General features: G+C 54.6%; 1 protein-coding gene across 5 annotated transcripts in view; it reads left to right on the plus strand.

Annotated features, from left to right (window-relative positions):
- The first annotated feature begins 432 nt into the window (after positions 1-432).
- Positions 433-17,568, plus strand: part of pbx4 (pre-B-cell leukemia transcription factor 4) — a 33,561-nt gene continuing 16,425 nt past the window's right edge. For 2 of the 5 annotated variants that reach the window (XR_015925997.1, XM_088603360.1), the window contains exons 1-3: positions 449-2,094; positions 6,850-6,969; positions 7,647-7,720. Coding sequence is in view for 4 of the 5 variants with exons in the window: in XM_088603360.1 (XP_088459486.1) it covers positions 1,910-2,094; positions 6,850-6,969; positions 7,647-7,720 (379 nt within the window). In the remaining variant the exon portion in view is untranslated. Of the gene's footprint in view, positions 2,095-6,849; positions 6,970-7,646; positions 7,721-17,568 lie in introns of all 5 variants that reach the window. The other 3 variants (XM_088603364.1, XM_088603361.1, XM_088603363.1) reach the window with 3 other exon arrangements.

The raw sequence follows: 17,568 nt of genomic DNA on the forward strand, positions 1-17,568 counted from the left end.
CCGTGTGTGTGTGTGGGGGGGGTTAAGAAAACAAACCTGTTTCTTAGCAACCGCTCCTACCCCTTGTCAATCACAGTGTGTGTGTGTGTGTGAGGTTAGAGCAGTTTTAATAGGCCGGGCGAAATTAAAAATTAAACTTCCAAATTCCCTCCCCTCCCCCAGCCCGTCTCCACGGCAACCACAGCAGTCAATCACTGCCGAAGTGGGCGGGTAGAACGGGGCTCGAGACTCCGGCTTCCCGCCCCCTCCCCCCCTCCACACACTCTTACTCACGCGCGCGCGCACGCACACACACCGCTTGTCTCCAATGGCAACGGAGCTGCCAATCAAAGCGGGGGGCGGGCCCGTGGCGTCTCGCTGTCCAAGAAAGACCCCAGCGAGCTCGCAGCCGGGAAAGAGCGCATAGATACAGCAGAGCGGGTCGTCCAGGCGATCGGCTCACGGGCCTCCTGACTGCTTCGTGACCTGTCGGGGGGCACCACACCCGTGCGATTAATATTGTGCTTGTGCGGCGGGGGCGGGGCAGGAGTCGTCTACACTACACTAAAAACACACAAAAAAAGGTGTAAAAGCAGAACCACGAGAGGTACTCGCACACGTCCTATACACGCAGCCTTGCACAGGTAGCGCTCCCCCTAGCGGACGGCTGCGGTATCACAGCCCCCCCCGGCGGATGACGTAACGGCGAGTACGGAGTCTGAGTGCGCGAGACTGCCGTGGCGTGCGGGGAGTGGGGGGGAGGAGAGAAGAAAGGCACACCAGCAAGACAGCTCGCCTCGGCTGCTCGGAGGGCCGGAACAGACCGGGCTTTTGTATCGAGTTTCTCTCTCTCTCTTTTTTATTTTTTTGCCCCCACCTCTCTCCCTCGGTCCTCCCCCCCCCCCCTCCGCCGTGGTGGTTGGTTTGCGCGTGGAGGAGAGTGGAGAGGCGCGAGCGACACGCTGGGCTCTGCGGTCGCGTCGCGTTTTTACAACTAGTTTATTATCAAAGTGTGGAGTTTGGTACACGGCGACCCGGTCGCGCACGGCGGGAGCGGCGAGGAAAGACGGGAGCGCCGCACGGGGTCGTGTTCCCGACTTTGGACGGAAAGGGAGGTTGGAGACTCGGGATTTTTCTCTTACACGTTCCCCATCTTCTGTTGTTCTGTTCGGAAGATCTCCCGACAACCCCCCCGTCTCTTTCTGTTTGTTGTGTTTTTTTTTTTCCTGGAGAGCGGACCCGTTCCGTCTGAATTCTCGGGGTGCGTTTCTCTCGTCTTGGGTTTGAACTCCGGACAAAAAAAAAAAACGAGAGAAAAACCCCCCACTAGTTCTGCGTCGCTTCCATTCTCGCTTCTCCTGGCTGCCGCGAGCCGACACGGCGTCTCGAGGTCTGTGCGCGCGTCTCTGCCCAGGGCTTCACCCCTCGCGACAGCGCGCTATGCGATCCTGCGTCTCGGGCTGCTCTCCGTCGTCGGGAACAATGCCGTGCGCCGCCAGGGCTCTCTGATCGCCGCGGCTCCCGGACTGGATGTAGCTCTGCCCGGCGTCGGTGTGGCCTTTTCGGTTTTTTTTTAAAGCTTTTATGTTGTTGTTTTTTTTTTTCTTGTCGTTTCGGAGACGGGTTATTGTTTCTTGCCGCTCCGAAACTAGGGGATACTTGCCGTATTTGATGGGCCAACGCGTGCATCGGTAATAACTTCCACTCCGTGTTTTGTAGAGCCCGTATATGTAAATACATATATGTTTTTTTCCTCCCAAGTCCGAGATTTCTTTTTCTAAGCGAGCGGATTGAGTTTTCCTCGGGTCGAGAGCCCCGTGTGTGCAGGGAGAGAGAGAGTGAGATATTTACAAACCCACCGCCACCGTCTCGGCATTACACACCACCAGCCCCGCTCCCCGAGAAAGACGGCGAGCCCGCTCTCGGAAAGATGGATGACCAGACCCGCATGCTGACGGGTCTCTCCGGTCTGAGCGGACTACAGCAGACCGACGTCGGGGACCCCGACTCGGTGCGCAAGCAGCAGGCGCTGGGGCAGCCCCAGCAGGACATCGGCGACATCCTCCAGCAGATCATGGCCATCACCGACGAGAGCCTGGACGAGGCGCAGGCCAGGTGAGGCGGCCGCAGACGCCGGGAGAGGAGTGAGGGGCGAGGGCGGGGAGGAGGAGGAGGGAGGGGGGGTATTGAGAGCCGAGACAAAGCGCCGAGCCGGGGTTGGGAGTGGGGGGGGGCGGTGGTGTGCTGCACGCGGACGCGAGTGGAGCCCCCCGTGTGGCGCGCGGACCCGGCCCGCGCGCTTGAGGCGCTGCGGCTCGTGGCAGCTCGCGGAGGCTGGTCCGCGCTGTGGCCGAGGTGGCTGTGCCTGGTGGTGCTGGGTGGTGGGGGAGGCGGCGTGAACGCGCACAGGGCGCTGGGGAAGACGGCGGACGGACCCCCACTCTCCTGCTGCTGTTACCCCCCGGCCCGTGTCCGTGTCCGTGTCCCTGCCCCGGGGTGGTGTGCGCGGGTCAGCCCCCTTGTTCACACGCGCGACGTGGCTGGTGCCCCGCTCGCTCGCGGACGCCTATCTCGGAGGTTGGCTACTGGGGGTTCGGGAGAGAGGTGCCACCCGAGAGTGTTTAGTGTTCCTCGCTCCCGTGGGAAGCCTTGCCGCTCAATGCGCTAGTGCTTAGGGTTACCCACTCTCCCCCGAGTCCGTGACATGGGGTGGGGGCGTGCACAGGGGGCGATCCGTGTGTCCTCGTGCAGCTCTCGGGTGGGTTTTGAACTCGGGGGGCACCCCCCGCGTGTGGATGGGGTCTCGAGTGGGCTGTGCAGCCCTCATCCCGCGGGCTGCTGTTCGGCACGTGTTGTCCAGGTCACCCCAAGAGCAGAAAGCCCTCCTGCTGGCGGCCTTAAGTGAGTGGGGTCCCCCGCGCGGGGCCGCGGTGCAGAGCGCTGTGACGTCGCGCCCCCGAGCTCGAGGCCCCCCGTCTCGGGACTCTGCGGCGGGTGTGGGGGAGCCCCGGCAGTCCTGGGATGCGAGTTTATCCACAGGTTGTGTGTTTGTGTGTGTGTGGGGGGGTTACCAGACTTTTCGCGAACCGCTATTTTGGGTTTTGGGGGCGAAGCCCGTTTCCGACCGGTCAAAACTGGGTTTTGTTTCTCTCTCGCGCCCAAGATCGCTCTCCGGGTTTGAAGACGTTTCTGAACGTCCGGGAAAGACTCTGGGGGACGAATGTCTCTCGGAAAAGTAAGACCCGGAGGTCACTGGCCTGTTCCTGATAGGTTAGCGGCCGCCGGCGGGTGAGCTGAGGTAGTGGGGTTCGTGTCCGTGGGCTGGCCCGGGACCGCCGTTTGGAAGACTGCAAGCGGGACAGAAAACAGGAACGTTTCTCATGGCAACTCGCTGTGAAGCCCACCTGAGAGAAAAGGTTGAGGGTGGCGCCTTGGTACCGGTCCGTTTCGGTCAGAACCTGTGGCGGGTTGTATCGCCTACCCGCACACTCGTTCAGTTCTGGTATGATACTTTTTTTCACAGCTAGCATTTCTGGTTAAGAGGTTTAATTAATGTCTGGATGCTGACAGAAAAGTACAGTTCGATATTCTGGGAAAAATATCTTTTTATATAAGTTTTGTGTCCAGTGGTTTGTATTATTAGTATATTAAAGCCCCCCCTCCCTGGCAGTTTGGTCTAATTTATTAAAAAGCGCCGTTTGACCAGCTGGGTCCCATTCTTAATTTATTCATTTGTTTCCTATCGCTCTGTATCGCTCCTCTGCGCTGCTCATCCTGATGTGTGGCCAACCGGACCCAATCAATTCTCCGATAAATAAGTGTGGCTTTGCAGCTGCCCGCAAATTGAGTTTCCATTAAGGAGCTCTGGGCCTCAAGCACGGCTTGGGTAGGAGGGGCAAGGAAATTATAATTGACGTTGAGAGTCTCAGCCGGAGAAATGAGAGGAGTGGATTTCTTTTCTTTCCCCTGCTTGTAGCTCGCAGTGGGGCCCTGGAAGTCCTCGTAGTCTCGGCCCGGTCTCTTTGGTTACCGGGCTTCTGGGATAACGACGGTGGCTTGGTGGTAGTTCTCGGTGTGTGGGGGTCCCCTCGACCCCACGGCGACCCGCCTTCGGGCCCGGTTGGTCCAGCACGGTCGCCGGACCCTCTCGGATCCTCGTCCCGTCAGGCCCCGTGTCTGCCCCCCCCCCCACCCCGAAAAGCTGTCCACATCTTTGAGACCTTCATCCAGTAGCAGGGCGGCTGGCTGTGCCGAAAATTAGACCAGACTGGGGTTACCTGTCGCTGAGGGGCCTCCTAGGGCCCCAAGCCAGTCCTGGAGCGAGCGCCACCTACTGTTGATTTTGCTGCTGGAGAACTGTGCCGAGGCTGAAAACAGTGGGGCGCAGATATCCGCGGATTTACAGGTCTCCTCCTGTTTGGGCCGCCACCTGTTCTACGGGTTGTCCGGTAGCATCTCGGATCCCGGGATGCTGTTTTGGAGCTTCGGGACATTAAAGCAGTCCCAAACTGGTGTGGGCTCTGGGCTCATCAAGCTCCCAGAATCTCATCCAGCCTTTTCTTAAAAGAGATCGGCTTCTCATCCTAGCAAATCTCCTTTTGCTCAACGACAGCAGGTGGCTTGAGCTCCACTCTCCAAGGAACACGGCACACGTCCTGACCTAGGTGTGCGTGCTTTGGGTTCTGTCTGCTGCTCCCAGTTCTGGAAGTAGTTGTGTGGCTTGGCTTGGTCTGCTCATTGCAGAGAGACCAGTATGTACTGAGAAAGGTCAGACTCCCAGTGTACAGCAGTCTGATCTGCACTGGGTTTTCTCAGCTGCAGCTGTGTGTGGAAACGGGCGCCTGGGGGCGGGTGATCGCAGGTTGTTAGCTCTTCAGCTTCGAATTGCAGAAGCCAAGGAGCTAAATTAAGAAACCTTTGTTTAAAGTGCTCTTCTGCTCTATCAGTGCCAACATACCTGTGTTCGTGAAACCTGGAACAGCTCTGGCAGCTGTGTGCTGGGAGTCTAATCTGGTTGCCTTATTATTCGGCGTCCTGCGTGTGGATCTGTCAGTTGGTGTGTTTGTGAGAGCTCTGTGTCTGTGGCACCCCAGGCTGTGATTTCCAGGCTAGCTGCTGTGAAGCCGCAGAGCTGGCGCCCAGCTGGGCAGGCAGGGAATGGCTTCTGGGTGCTTTAGTTTCCCACAGTGCGATCACATGACAGTCTTGAGCCTTGACGCGGTGTCACACGGCAGCTGTGCCCACACGGGAGCCCTCTTATCTTGGTACTACATCTGCATCTCAAAGTCTGTGTCGTCTCTTTTTCTCTGTCTGCATCTATTGCTCTGCAAGTCCTGTTTGTCCAGGACACTGACACACCCCAGTCACGGGGCTCTGGACTCTTCTAGTCCCTGTGGAGTCCAGGACACTGACACAGCCCAGTCACAGGGCTCTGGACTCTTCTAGTCCCTGTGGAGTCCAGGACACTGACACAGCCCAGTCACGGGGCTCTGGACTCTTCTAGTCCCTGTGGAGTCCAGGACACTGACACAGCCCAGTCACAGGGCTCTGGACTCTTCTAGTCCCTGTGGAGTCCAGGACACTGACACAGCCCAGTCACAGGGCTCTGGACTCTTCTAGTCCCTGTGGAGTCCAGTACACTGACACAGCCCAGTCACAGGGCTCTAGAGTCTTCTAGTCCCTGTGGAGTCCAGAACACTGACACAGCCCAGTCACAGGGCTCTGGACTCTTCTAGTCCCTGTGGAGTCCAGTACACTGACACAGCCCAGTCACAGGGCTCTGGTCTCTTCTAGTCCCTGTGGAGTCCAGGACACTGACACAGCCCAGTCACAGGGCTCTGGACTCTTCTAGTCCCTGTGGAGTCCAGGACACTGACACAGCCCAGTCACAGGGCTCTGGACTCTTCTAGTCCCTGTGGAGTCCAGGACACTGACACAGCCCAGTCACAGGGCTCTGGACTCTTCTAGTTCCTGTGGAGTCCAGGACACTGACACAGCCCAGTCACAGGGCTCTGGACTCTTCTAGTCCCTGTGGAGTCCAGGACACTGACACAGCCCAGTCACAGGCTCTAGACTCTTCTAGTCCTTGTGCAGTATGGTCAGTAGTATCGAGCATTGTTGTAAATGTAATCGTATTACCAGCTCATGTCACCAATATTAAAGCCAAAACAGTTATTGCGTGTCAATATAATTTTCTACATCAGTTCTACAGTTTTTAACGGTGCTCTTTGATGCTGTAAAACTCGAAATGGCTCAAACTGCTATGCAGCTAGAGGTCCATTGGTTTTCTGTGATGTTGGAGTGTCTCAGCCCTTTTTTTCCCCAGCTGTGCACCATTGGTGTTCTACTGCACCATTGCCTGGCTGTTAACGTGAACCTGCTTCGCTGCAGAGGTCAGGGTCCTCCCTGTGGGCATCTTGTTGTCCTTGGGAGAGCCTAGGCTGTGGTCTTATTCAGTCCCTGTTCTTGATTCCTCAGTTGGAGTCAGGGTCTTCCATTCTTAGAACTGGCAGACTTCGAAGGACTGGTCAGTAAAGGAGGAGGCAGAAAAGGGCTCAGATTCCTGTTGTTTAGCAGTCTGGTCTTCTCCAGGCTTCACCAGCAGGGCGACTCTCGATCGCTCTGGGCAGGCGGTCTAGCTGTGCAGGTTTACTCACCGTGAGGCTCATCTCTCTAGCGCCTGATGCCCCCACCCCCCCATACTAGAGCCCTTGAGTCTAGTCACAAAACCCGGTGTGGATCAGGCTTGCTAAACAGCAGGAGTTCGACTACGAGCCACTGTTGGCCTCTGCGGGTGCGTGTAGCGTTTCGCGGGGGGCAGGAGGTTGGGGTCGTGTTGTGGTTGCTGATGCGTGCGCGCTGTGTCCTCAGATCCTGGCGTGACGAGCGACCCCGCTGGGGGGCAGGAGAGGACCGTACTGCCCCAGGAGAGGGAGGGGTCGCAGGGGGGGGCACGGCAGGAACTGACCTGCCACTCAACTTCCAGCACAGGTCAGTAAAATAAGCCCCCCCCTTTCCTCCTCCCCCCCTCTCTCCCCCTCCCCACTTGCTCCGCGGAGTAGCTACATGGTACTGGCAGCAGGCCTGCACACCCTTCGCGAGGTGCGGAGGGCGCTAGGGGTTACAGGGGGGTCAAACCCGGCTCCCACTGGGCAGCAGTCCGACCCACCCCCCCCGCTTGTGCGAGCTGCAGGAGTAGGAAGCTCAGGTGAAATTTTCGGCTGGGGGTGGGGCATGTTTATTCAAAGCAAGGTGGGTTTTGGCTTACCTGGAACCTCGCGTGGAGAGTGTCTGCGTGAGAGCCGGAGCAAACCTGGAGCGGGTCACATCGCTGCCGGGGCCTGATGGGTGTCCCTGTGGCTCCGCTCTTCATGGAGCAATCCGTCACATAAAGAACTGCATGATCTCACACGGCCGACCCGCTATCCCGGCAGCGTGCAGTTTGTGCGTTTGCACAACGCGCCGTCTGCTGACGTGTGGGACTGGGCCATTTCCGGTCCCCGACGTGCCTCCGCTTTTAAGTCCTGCCGCCTCCAGTCCTCGTCGGGAGCTCGGAGAGGCTCATGGGTCTCGGTCGGAGGGGCCGCGGGTCCTCCGCGCGTCGTGCTGGAGCACGGGTTCTCGTTTCTGACGCCGGCCCCTCTCTCTCTCTCCCCCCCCCTCTGCAGGAAGCACGCGCTGAACTGCCACAGGATGAAGCCGGCCCTCTTCAGCGTGCTGTGCGAGATCAAGGAGAAGACAGGTGAGGCGGGTGGCGGCCGAGCTGGGCAGGTAAAACTGGAGCGGTTCCGGGCTGCCGCTGGACCCTGCGGGGCTCGTGAATCGACCAGCGGGCTGACCCGTGGGTCACTTGGGTCGATGGATTGGTTTTGTGGCGCCTTTGGGCTTTTTACAGTTTGACTGGGTGACGGATGAAACGGCTAGGTCACCGATTGTCTGGTTCTGGGTCGATGTGCTGTTGCAGTTCTTGGACGATGTCCTGTATTGTTTTTCTCAGTGTTTCTGTAGAAAATAGTTATTCCACCTCTTGTTGGGCACTGACTATCATTCTGGTTTTAATGTGATTTGTAGTTTTAGTGCTGTTTGACTTTTGTGTTATTAGTGTTATTTGTAGCATTCAGGTTGTAGAAGAACACATGTGGCTATAGAAGATGAGTATTACTATGTTTTGTCCACCATTTAAATGGCAAGATCTTTGGGTTGAGTTTCTGTGAGCTAGATTAATTATTAGAGATTATAGTCGGACTCACACTGACGGAGCAGTCTGAAAGTCTCCAGACTGGACTGACTTTACTGTGAGGTAGATTAGTTATCAACTGAGATTATAATCAGATTCACACGGACTCTGACAGAGCAGTCTGAGACTCTCCAGGCTGTACTGGGCTGACTTTACTGTGATCTGGATTAGTTACTGAGATTATAATCAGACTCGCACTGACAGAGCCGTCTGAGACTCTCCAGGCTATACTGGACTGGACTGACTTTACTGTGAGCTGGATCAGTTACATATATTGTAATCATACCCCTGTTAGTTATTAGCCAAGATTATATTTGATCTCTTTCCTAACTTCAGCTTCACTCTCGACTCGCTACCTCTCCCCCAAGACCACATAGACTTCTCTCATTGTCTCTGAACATGGACACTCTCCTCTCCCTCTCTCTCTCTCTCTCTCTCTCTCTCTCTCAGTATTGATGGGATGTGCTGTGAAAGGCAGCCTCTGCCGGCTGTCATGGCGATCTGTCAGTCAGCCTCTCACGCTGGGCTCTGATTGGCTGGGGACGGAAGGAAGGGGGGTGTGGGGGGGTCAGGAGGGGGGTTCAGTTACCCTGGCAACCAGCTGTCTTATTTACCTAATGTCATTCACTTTGATTTTTTACGTTTTGCCTTCGAGCCCCTGAGACGGAGAGGGAGAGAGAGCAGAGGAAAAGGGAGAGGGACAGAGGGAGGGAGCAGTAGTCTTATGAAAAGGGTAGATTGTTGTTTAAAAAGATATTGAGATTGTTGCCCTAGTGCGTTTACGCTTTGGGTATGTCCATAATTGCAGTCTCGAGTTGCGGGAATTCTTGTATGTGAACTGATCATTGCAGTCCGCTGCAGGCCTGGTCGGCCTCCTCCTCCTGACCCTCTTGTCATTACTCCTCTTCCTCCCCCCTGCTCTCCCTGTGTGTCTCTCTCTCTCTCTCCTCCTGACCCTCCTGCAGAACAGGCGGAGCAGGGCCTGGTGCTTTGATATGTTAATGGCGGAGTGTGGAGGAGAGGGGGAGGGGGTTGTGAATTCCTCAGGGATCAGTTTGTTGGATTGTTTTCATTGTGAAGGAAGTCTCCCTGCATGTGCCAGGTCTGTTCGCTCTCTCTCCTCTCCTCTTCTGCTTCTTGTTTCTCCTCTGTCTCTGGTATGGGGAGGTATGCAGTTGTATTCAGTCCGTGCCTCTGGCGCGCAATCTTTGTCCTTCTCTGTGATTTGACAAGATCAAGATCAGGCCATGCGGCCTGCCCTGCTCGTTTGGCTTTTTAGTACCCAGTTGATCCAAGGGTCCCATTTTGTTGTTCCCTGAAAGACGCCAGGTTTCAGCTTCAACAGCACGGCTGGGTAGCTTGTTCCATTTTCCCACAACCCCTGGTACAAAGAAGTGCCTCATGGCTCCCTGTTGGTTCTGATGAAGTCTCCTGGGTTGACTTTGTCGGTGCCTTTGAGGACTTTGAATACGTGTCGGGTTCCCCCCCTCCAGTATAGTGCTGTATGTTCTGTGTGCTGGTGTGTGGAGCAGGGTCCTTGTGTGTTCTGGTGCTCGGAGCTCATGGACCAGGTGTGCCGATAGTGTTGCTGAACTGGGGTTCGTTCTGGACCTCCTGCAGGACAGCTGTTCCCGCATGGAGGGCATCCCGAGGCCTCTGCACTTGATCCCCTTAGTCGAGCGTGAAATAACTTTGGCCCATCTGATGAGAATCTCTCCGTACGGTCTCGGGAGGGTCTGGTGTCCAGTCTGGACTTGGGAACTCTGGGTATGGAGAGTGTCTTGTGTCCAGCTTGGTCTGGAGAAAGACTTGGTGTGAGGAGCACGGGGGTCTGGTCGGGACTGGGGAACTCTGGGAGCGGGAGGTGCTGGTGTCCAGTCCAGCTTGGGATAAGTCTGTTCTGTAAGGCTCGTTGGACTGCTGGGAGATTCGCTTCCTCGAGTCACTTCGCCGCTGAAGCTGAGGAGGAAATGCAAACCATGAAGATGTTTAAATCAAGCTGTGCTGAAGTGGTCTCTCTATTAAGCAGCGTTTAATTAGTAAAGCCTGTAAATTATGGTAACGAGTGTGAATGGGGGGGTGCAGCTCTCGTCATCTCTGTGATTAATTGTGCGCAGCGAGGAGCGCAGCTGGTGATGTAGCACCCTCCCTCCCAGCGCGTGCTGGGGGCAGGATGGTGGTGGCGGTGGCAGTGTGGTGCACCCTCCCAGTGCAGGCATGTGCGGTCCACCCCAGCGCAGCACCGCGCCCTGCTGCCTGTCCCGAAGCCCAGCTCTGCCACGTCCCTCATTCCCCCGTCTCTCCCTGTCCTGGGTTTTCCCCTCTCCCGGCGCCCGCTCTCTCTCTCTCTCCAGGTGGCGTGAGGGAGCGCGCTGTGATTGATGAGGACCTGGGAGCTGCAGTAATTGCTCTCTGTCTGATCGCAGCTGGACTGGCAGCCAGCTGATACCCCCCACACACGCGCGCGCGGCCCTGACAGCTTCACCCCTTCCCCCTGCGACACAGAGCCCTCGACTGGGGTCACCTGCTGCCCCTGCTCTGGCCCCGCGCGGGTGTCTGTGTGGGCCACACGGTGGCCATCGCTGTCCGTATCGCCACCGCGTCCTGTTCCATCATTTGCGTGGTATTTATCCTTCACCTTCGCTGCTTTGTCTTCAGAGCAGCACGGGGACGAGTTTCTCTACGTACCCTGTTGAAGGGATGCATCTGCCTAGCGCCTAGCCTGAACAGCAGCAGGCTCAGAAAACGGCAGAGCTGTTGGGGGGGCTCTGACTCGCAGTTAGTTACGGCTTCCTCCCATTATGATGGGCTGAGTTCTGTAGGAGCTTGTGGGGTCTCTCCATATACACACGGAGGCAGATTTGTGGCAGTTGCGCATTGTGGTATAAACTTTTCCTCGGGTGAGTCTGTTTCCACAAAGATAGTTTTAACTTCATCACATGTGAGATTCTGGAACTAGTGAACCACAGGCTTGGCCTTGTCTTCAATCGGACTCCCTATAGACAGCAGACTGATCCATGCCAGTGCTTACCAGCTGCAGGGGACTTATACAGAAGCAGCACCAAGAGGACCAGTGGCCTGAAGCCTTTATTTGAGTGTTTCCCTTGGCTGCAGTGTTGTTGTGGGAAGGTGTTTGTTTGCGTTGTGAGGTGTGACGCGCTCCCTGCCCTCTCTGCGTGTCTGTCGATCTCTCTTTCCCTCTCTCCTTTCCCCTTCAGTCTCTCTTCTGTCCCCCTCCTCCCTCTGCCTCTGTCTCGGGGCCAGCACACAGCTCATTTAGGAGCGCCCCATCTCTTTAATTAATGATATGTAAATTTCTCTCGGATGGATTGCATTAGCATACCGAGGGAGAGTTTTGGCTGCCCGACTCGTAATATAGCCTAATTAAGGCTTAATTAAAACTGATGCCCGTCTCTGTGTGCCGTGTCTTATCTGGACGGATGGGCGGCCTGGGTGTGGAGAGGCCTGGTCCCTCTGACTGGGCAGAGGTGATGATGATGATGGAGTGTTACTGTGAAGATACAGAGGAGCTGGACTGAGTGTCTCTACAGTTACTCTACAGATCTGAGGATGATGATGGAGTGTTACTGTGAAGGTACAGAGGAGCTGGACTGAGTGTCCCTACAGATTTGAGGAGGATTTAGTGTTAATGTAAATATCTATGCAACGTAAATGTTGCCTTATGATCAAGGTAACGATTTGATTTCCAGCCCCTGTTTTTTTTCAGTGCAGGTGACCTGCATCTGCTACAAATCAGGTGTGGATTGGATCTGTGGATCTGTACTGGGGCTTGGACACTGAGTTGTACGTCCTGGAGTAGCTCAGGCTGCTTTGCGCGGGGAGGTGGATATCATTTCCCATGTTGTGTGGAAGTGTTGCTGACGGCGTTCGCAGCGATGGGCGAGTAGATACCGGAGTTGATGTTCTCCTGTTGTCTTGACTGGAGACAGCTGTGCGGAGAAAAGATCAGGCTTCTTTTCTTTCTCTTAGTGATCCCTGTCTGCGTTTTCTGTTGGCCATTTGTCTTCCCTTGAATTTCACGTTTGGTTCTCCCAGCCCCCCCCCCCGTTTCTCTCCTCCTTCTCCTTTGCTTCTTTCTCTGTTCCCTTTGTCATGTCCCGGCGTGTTTCTGACTCTTCCTGTCCCTCCCCCTCTCCCTCTCCCGGTCTGTGGCTCTGTCTGGGCTTGATACCAGGATCTGTATTGTTCAGCAGTGATGCTGTCCGGTCCCCCTGTCTGCCAGGCGCTTATCTCTCTGCCACAGAGCTCTGCTCTCTGTGGGCTTGTGTGTGTGTGTGTTGGGGGGGGTTCTCCTGTGTTTTGTATCTACATGCGTGCACCAACACTGATGTGAACAGTTCAGTAAAAATTCATAGAAGGACATGGAGAGATGTGGTGAGTTTTTGAGAGCTTTGACTTGATGCTACAGGCCATGTTGTCAGAGCATCTCTACAGGTCTGAGGATGATGATGGAGTGTTAATGTGAAGATACAGAGAAGCTGGACTGAGTGTCTCCACAGTTACTCTACAGGTCTGAGGATGATGATGATGGAGTGTTACTGTGAAGATACAGAGGAGCTGGACTGAGTGTCTCCACAGTTACTCTACAGGTCTGAGGATGATGATGATGGAGTGTTACTGTGAAGATACAGAGGAGCTGGACTGAGTGTCTCTACAGTTACTCTACAGATCTGAGGATGAGGATGATGGAGTGTTACTGTGAAGATACAGAGGAGCTGGACTGAGTGTCTCTACAGTTACTCTACAGGTCTGAGGATGATGATGATGGAGTGTTAATGTGAAGATACAGAGGAGCTGGACTGAGTGTCTCTACAGTTACTCTACAGATCTGAGGATGATGATGATGGAGTGTTAATGTGAAGGTACAGAGGAGCTTTATGTGATACCTCTAAGAAGCTTCTCATATCCAGCACAAACAGTATGTAAATATTGGTCAAACGAACTTGCGTGTGCGGCTCCCCTTGCAGTAGGAGGAGGGTGAAGGGAGCACTGTGGTTACTGAGCCGGATCTGGGGACCCGGGACGAGGGGCCGCGGCTCATTCCTGGCTGGGCACAGCCGAGGGCGGCTCAGGTTACATGATCCGCACCGCTTGTCAGACGAGCTGGCACCGTCGCCGCAGGAAGACAAACTCGTTTAGAATCACAGGTTACAGGGACCGCGCGCAGGTCCAGCGCTGGACGTTGGTGTAAATCAGTCTGTAACGGCCGTGTGTGAGTGATCTCCTGTCACAGCCTGAGAAACAGGGAGCCTCTCCAGTAATGTTTCTCTTGTATATGTCTTGTTAATTGTTATTGCTTTGGCAACACTGTAATTCATGGGTCTGGCAGATAACATGCTGTGAATTTGAATTTGTGCGTGATTTTGTCAGGGTGTTTGCCTGGGATAATATTTTACCCATGAACACAAAGTTACAAACGAGGGCAGCGGGCTTGGCTCATCGTGCTTGTATGATCGCTAGAAACGACCCGATCCTCTGATCTCATCCTTGAATGAAACCAGTGTACCTGCCTCAACCACACGTCAAAGTAGTTTGAGACTCCACTTTGTGTAAAGACATTCCTCCCAATCTCATTTTAAATAGTTCCATGTGGTTTCTACGTGTGTCCCGTGGTTTGTGTTTCACTGATTTTGAAGACCTCTGGGTTGACTGCCAGTGCCTTTCAGGTCTCCTGGTAGTTGTCTCTGTTCAGGACTAAAGTGGTTCTGTTCTTCCAGCTTGTAAGTATTCCTAGAATTTATCTGGTTGCTCTTCTCTGGCCTGCTATCTGAGCAGAAATAGGTTTTCTATAGTGACAACCAGTGCTGTACGCAATATTCTACATGAAGCCGTTGTGCGTTGCATTGTTTTAACATAGTTTTTTTAGTAGCCACTGTTTCCTGTTTAAAACTTGTAGTTGCTTTATTCGCCTGTCCAGAATTCAGTCACGTGCATTACCTTGAGTGTCTACTGACTGTAATCTGAGAATTAATCCATTATATATAAACTGGAGCCAAGGCCTTCTGAAAATCTATGGGCTCTGTGTATCCATTACTGTTGCTGCTTTTCCAAGAGCTCTCTCAGGTTAAGTAAGGTTTTCATCAAGTCAGAATTTCCTGGTTCTCAGTCCTTGTCCTGGGGGCCCCCTGTCTCAGCTCGGGTTCATTCTAACTGGGCCTTTAACTGCCTGCTGCCTGGAACTGATCTGCATGCTGGGCTTCTCTCCACAACAGGGACTGAGAACCACTGGCTGAGAATCGGTCGTATAGACGATCCTCTAGCTTAGTTCTAGTACTTGTTTTTCCCAAAACCTCGCGTGTGATGGAAGCCAGAGTTGTGATCTTTTGGCCCCTGGTAGGAGTGGGCGCAGCCCTAGCGCTCCTCCAGTCCGCGGGTGCCTTTTATTGGCATGCGCGTCGGTGTTTGCGTGTTCCAGTTCTGGCTGTGTTTAGCAATGTGTGGGGCACTGTGAGGGATTGAGGAATTAGAGGAGAGCACTAATCTGTGATAATCTCCTGTCTTTCGCACAGTGGGGTGTGAACTGGCCTTTCTCAGCCAGCAGCACCGTGCGCGCGCACGCACTCGTTCACGTGCAGTCGGAGAGGAGCTGGGCTGAGTGTCTCTAAATTTTTCCTGTGGATGGCTCTGTTCTGTGCTTTGTAGATGTTATAAGGGAGCTGGGAACTCTCCTGGCGTGGGATTTCAATCATGCTGGAAATTATGGCCCACTTTTAAAATTAGGGTTGCCACCTTCTTCCACAGTGAGTTCCCAGCAAAGTGTCGCACGCACCTTGTCTTTATTTCTCCTGTGCTGTACGAGACTGATGGTGTTGTCCTGGGACTGTAGGGCACTGCTTCGCCTGATACTGCGCTGTGAATACAGGGTTATGCGTCGTTAGCCTGTGCAGGGCTGCTGTACTGTATTTGTGCGCTGTTCTACTGTACTCTTGTTCTGTAACTGTACTGTACAGGGCTGTGCTGTCTGTCATTATTCTCGTTTCATGTTATAAATGAGAGGAGCGCCTCGGAACTACTGCTTAATTGCCACCTAATTTGCATAACTGTGCAAATTAATGACCTCTCAAATGAGCATTCATTTTTCACAAGGTCTTTAGGAGCTCCTTAAGAGCCCAGTGTAATTAAAACAGGAGACAGGCAGGCATGCGGGCCCGCTGGCAGACTGTGAGAACCGGTGCCAGTGCCAGACGGGCACACCGCACGTGCACCCCGCGCTCTCTGGTCCCCCTCGCTCCCCCCCCAACTGTGGGCGCGTGCGCAGGGATGGAAGTGTCGCGTGTGGTGCCTGCATCGCCCTTGCGTTGAACTGATTTCGTGGTGGGAGATGTGTGTTTTTAGTGCCGATTGCGTTCTCTCCCCGTTTGTAGATCGACAGGCATGAGTTGGAGCCGTGTGCGACGAGAGTCCACACCTCTCGCTTTGTTCCTCATTGCTTGGTGGCGGTGCCCCCACCCACTCCACGGCGGTCTGATCCGGTCCAGGTTTTGCCAACTGCGGGCTGTGCTAATGAATCGGGAGCATCATGGGATTTTGTTTTGGAAATCGGGGACAAAGGGGTTGTATTGTACCCCCAATTTGGATGTGGGTTCTCTCATGAGCAGGGTGGTGACCCTCATACGGTCACGGCGCTGGAGATCTCGCGTGTCTTCCCATCTTCCTCTGAAACGGTCACCGTGGCGGTACCCACAGCGCAGCTTCCTCCGATGGGAGGGGCGAGGAGCCGGTGGTGCTGGACTCGCTCGCGGGCACTCGCCACCTCAGATCTCTGATGTCTGGATTGTAGGGCTATCTCTGCGCCCCCGGATCGCTCCAGGAGCCCCTGGCGTTGACTGCTACAGCCGTTCCTCAGAAAGTCAGCCAGTGCGGTGCAAAGTTAAGGTGGGGAGCAGTAGGGAGACCTGTTAGGTGCTGAAGATTGCAAAGCGCCTTTCGGACTCTAGCCATGAGCTTATTGCAGCCAAGGAATCTGCTAAACTTAGAAGCGCATCAGCGAAGAGACTTAGCAGACTCTGTTTGCCAGCTGTAGAAGCCTTATGTGATTAGAGACAGCCTGGAGCCTGTCCTACGGGGCTTGATGTGGATGTTTCGGCTTATAGCCCCTTTAACGCCTCCGCGGGTCACGCCCAGCCCTCTCCTGTGTGGGACTGTCCACCCTGATCTGGCCTGGTGGAGGCACTGCTGAGAGTCCACCCATTTGCTCCTGCGTCCGTGCCCCGTCGGCCAGCGCGGGCGGTACTTGCAGTGCCTGCCAGTCTCTCTGCGTCCAGCCTGTCCGTCCGTCTCTTAATCTCTGCCCTCGGCCTTGCTCGCTTGAGATCTTGCTGCGTCTCGAACAGGGGATGAAAATTGTGCTTTTTCGTTTTTTTTTCTAAAGGTCACTCTGTCCATCTCTAGCACTCTCTCTCTCTCTACTTCATTGTTTCTTTTGCTTAGCTCTCTGCCTCTCCTCCTCCTTTCATTACTTTTTTTTCCTCTTTCCTTCTCTCCCCTCTGCCTCTCGCCCCCGTCTCTGCCCCCAGTGAAAGGCAGTGAATACTCCAGGGAGCTGATGCAATTAAAATGCTAATCCTGTCTGTCTAGAGCGAGCAGGGAGACTGACAGCGTATGAGGGATTGCAGCTCACAGCCAGGGCCGGACTGAGAGGGAGAGAATAGAGGGAGCGAAGGGGGGAGGGGGCCGAGAGGCAGGCAGAGATGGAAAAGAGGATAGGACAAAAAGGAGGGGGTGAGTGAGAGCTAGGAGGAAGTAGGCAGGGGCAGGTGTAGCACTGTGCTTCCTCACTGTACAGTACTGCACCGGCTCACCATGATGAAATGCACAGACTTGTGTCTAACTGTAGAATGCTGCAGTGTCACAGTGAGTCACTACAGTACCCTGAGACACTGCAGTCCTGTACAGTAAGACACACAATCTGTCCAGTTCGTCCTAGTGAGCCACTATAGTGCCCTGAGACACTGCAGTCCTGTACAGTAGGACACACAATCTGTCCAGTTCGTCCTAGTGAGCCACTATAGTGCCCTGAGACACTGCAGTCCTGTACAGTAAGACACGCAATCTGTTCAGTTCATCATAGTGAGCAACTATAGTACCCTGAGACACTGCAGTCCTGTACAGTAAGACTCAATCTGTCCAGTTCTTCATAGTGAGCCACTATAGTGCCCTGAGACACTGCAGTCCTGTGCAGTAAGACACACAATCTGTCCAGTTCGTCCTAGTGAGCAACTATAGTACCCTGAGACACTGCAGTCCTGTACAGTAAGTCTCAATCTGTCCAGTTCATCATAGTGAGCCACTATAGTGCCCTGAGACACTGCAGTCCTGTGCAGTAAGACACA

This window comes from Lepisosteus platostomus, chromosome 13, assembly GCF_059453375.1.
Source record: "Lepisosteus platostomus isolate fLepPlt1 chromosome 13, fLepPlt1.hap1, whole genome shotgun sequence".
Taxonomy (NCBI): Eukaryota; Metazoa; Chordata; class Actinopteri; order Semionotiformes; family Lepisosteidae; genus Lepisosteus; species Lepisosteus platostomus.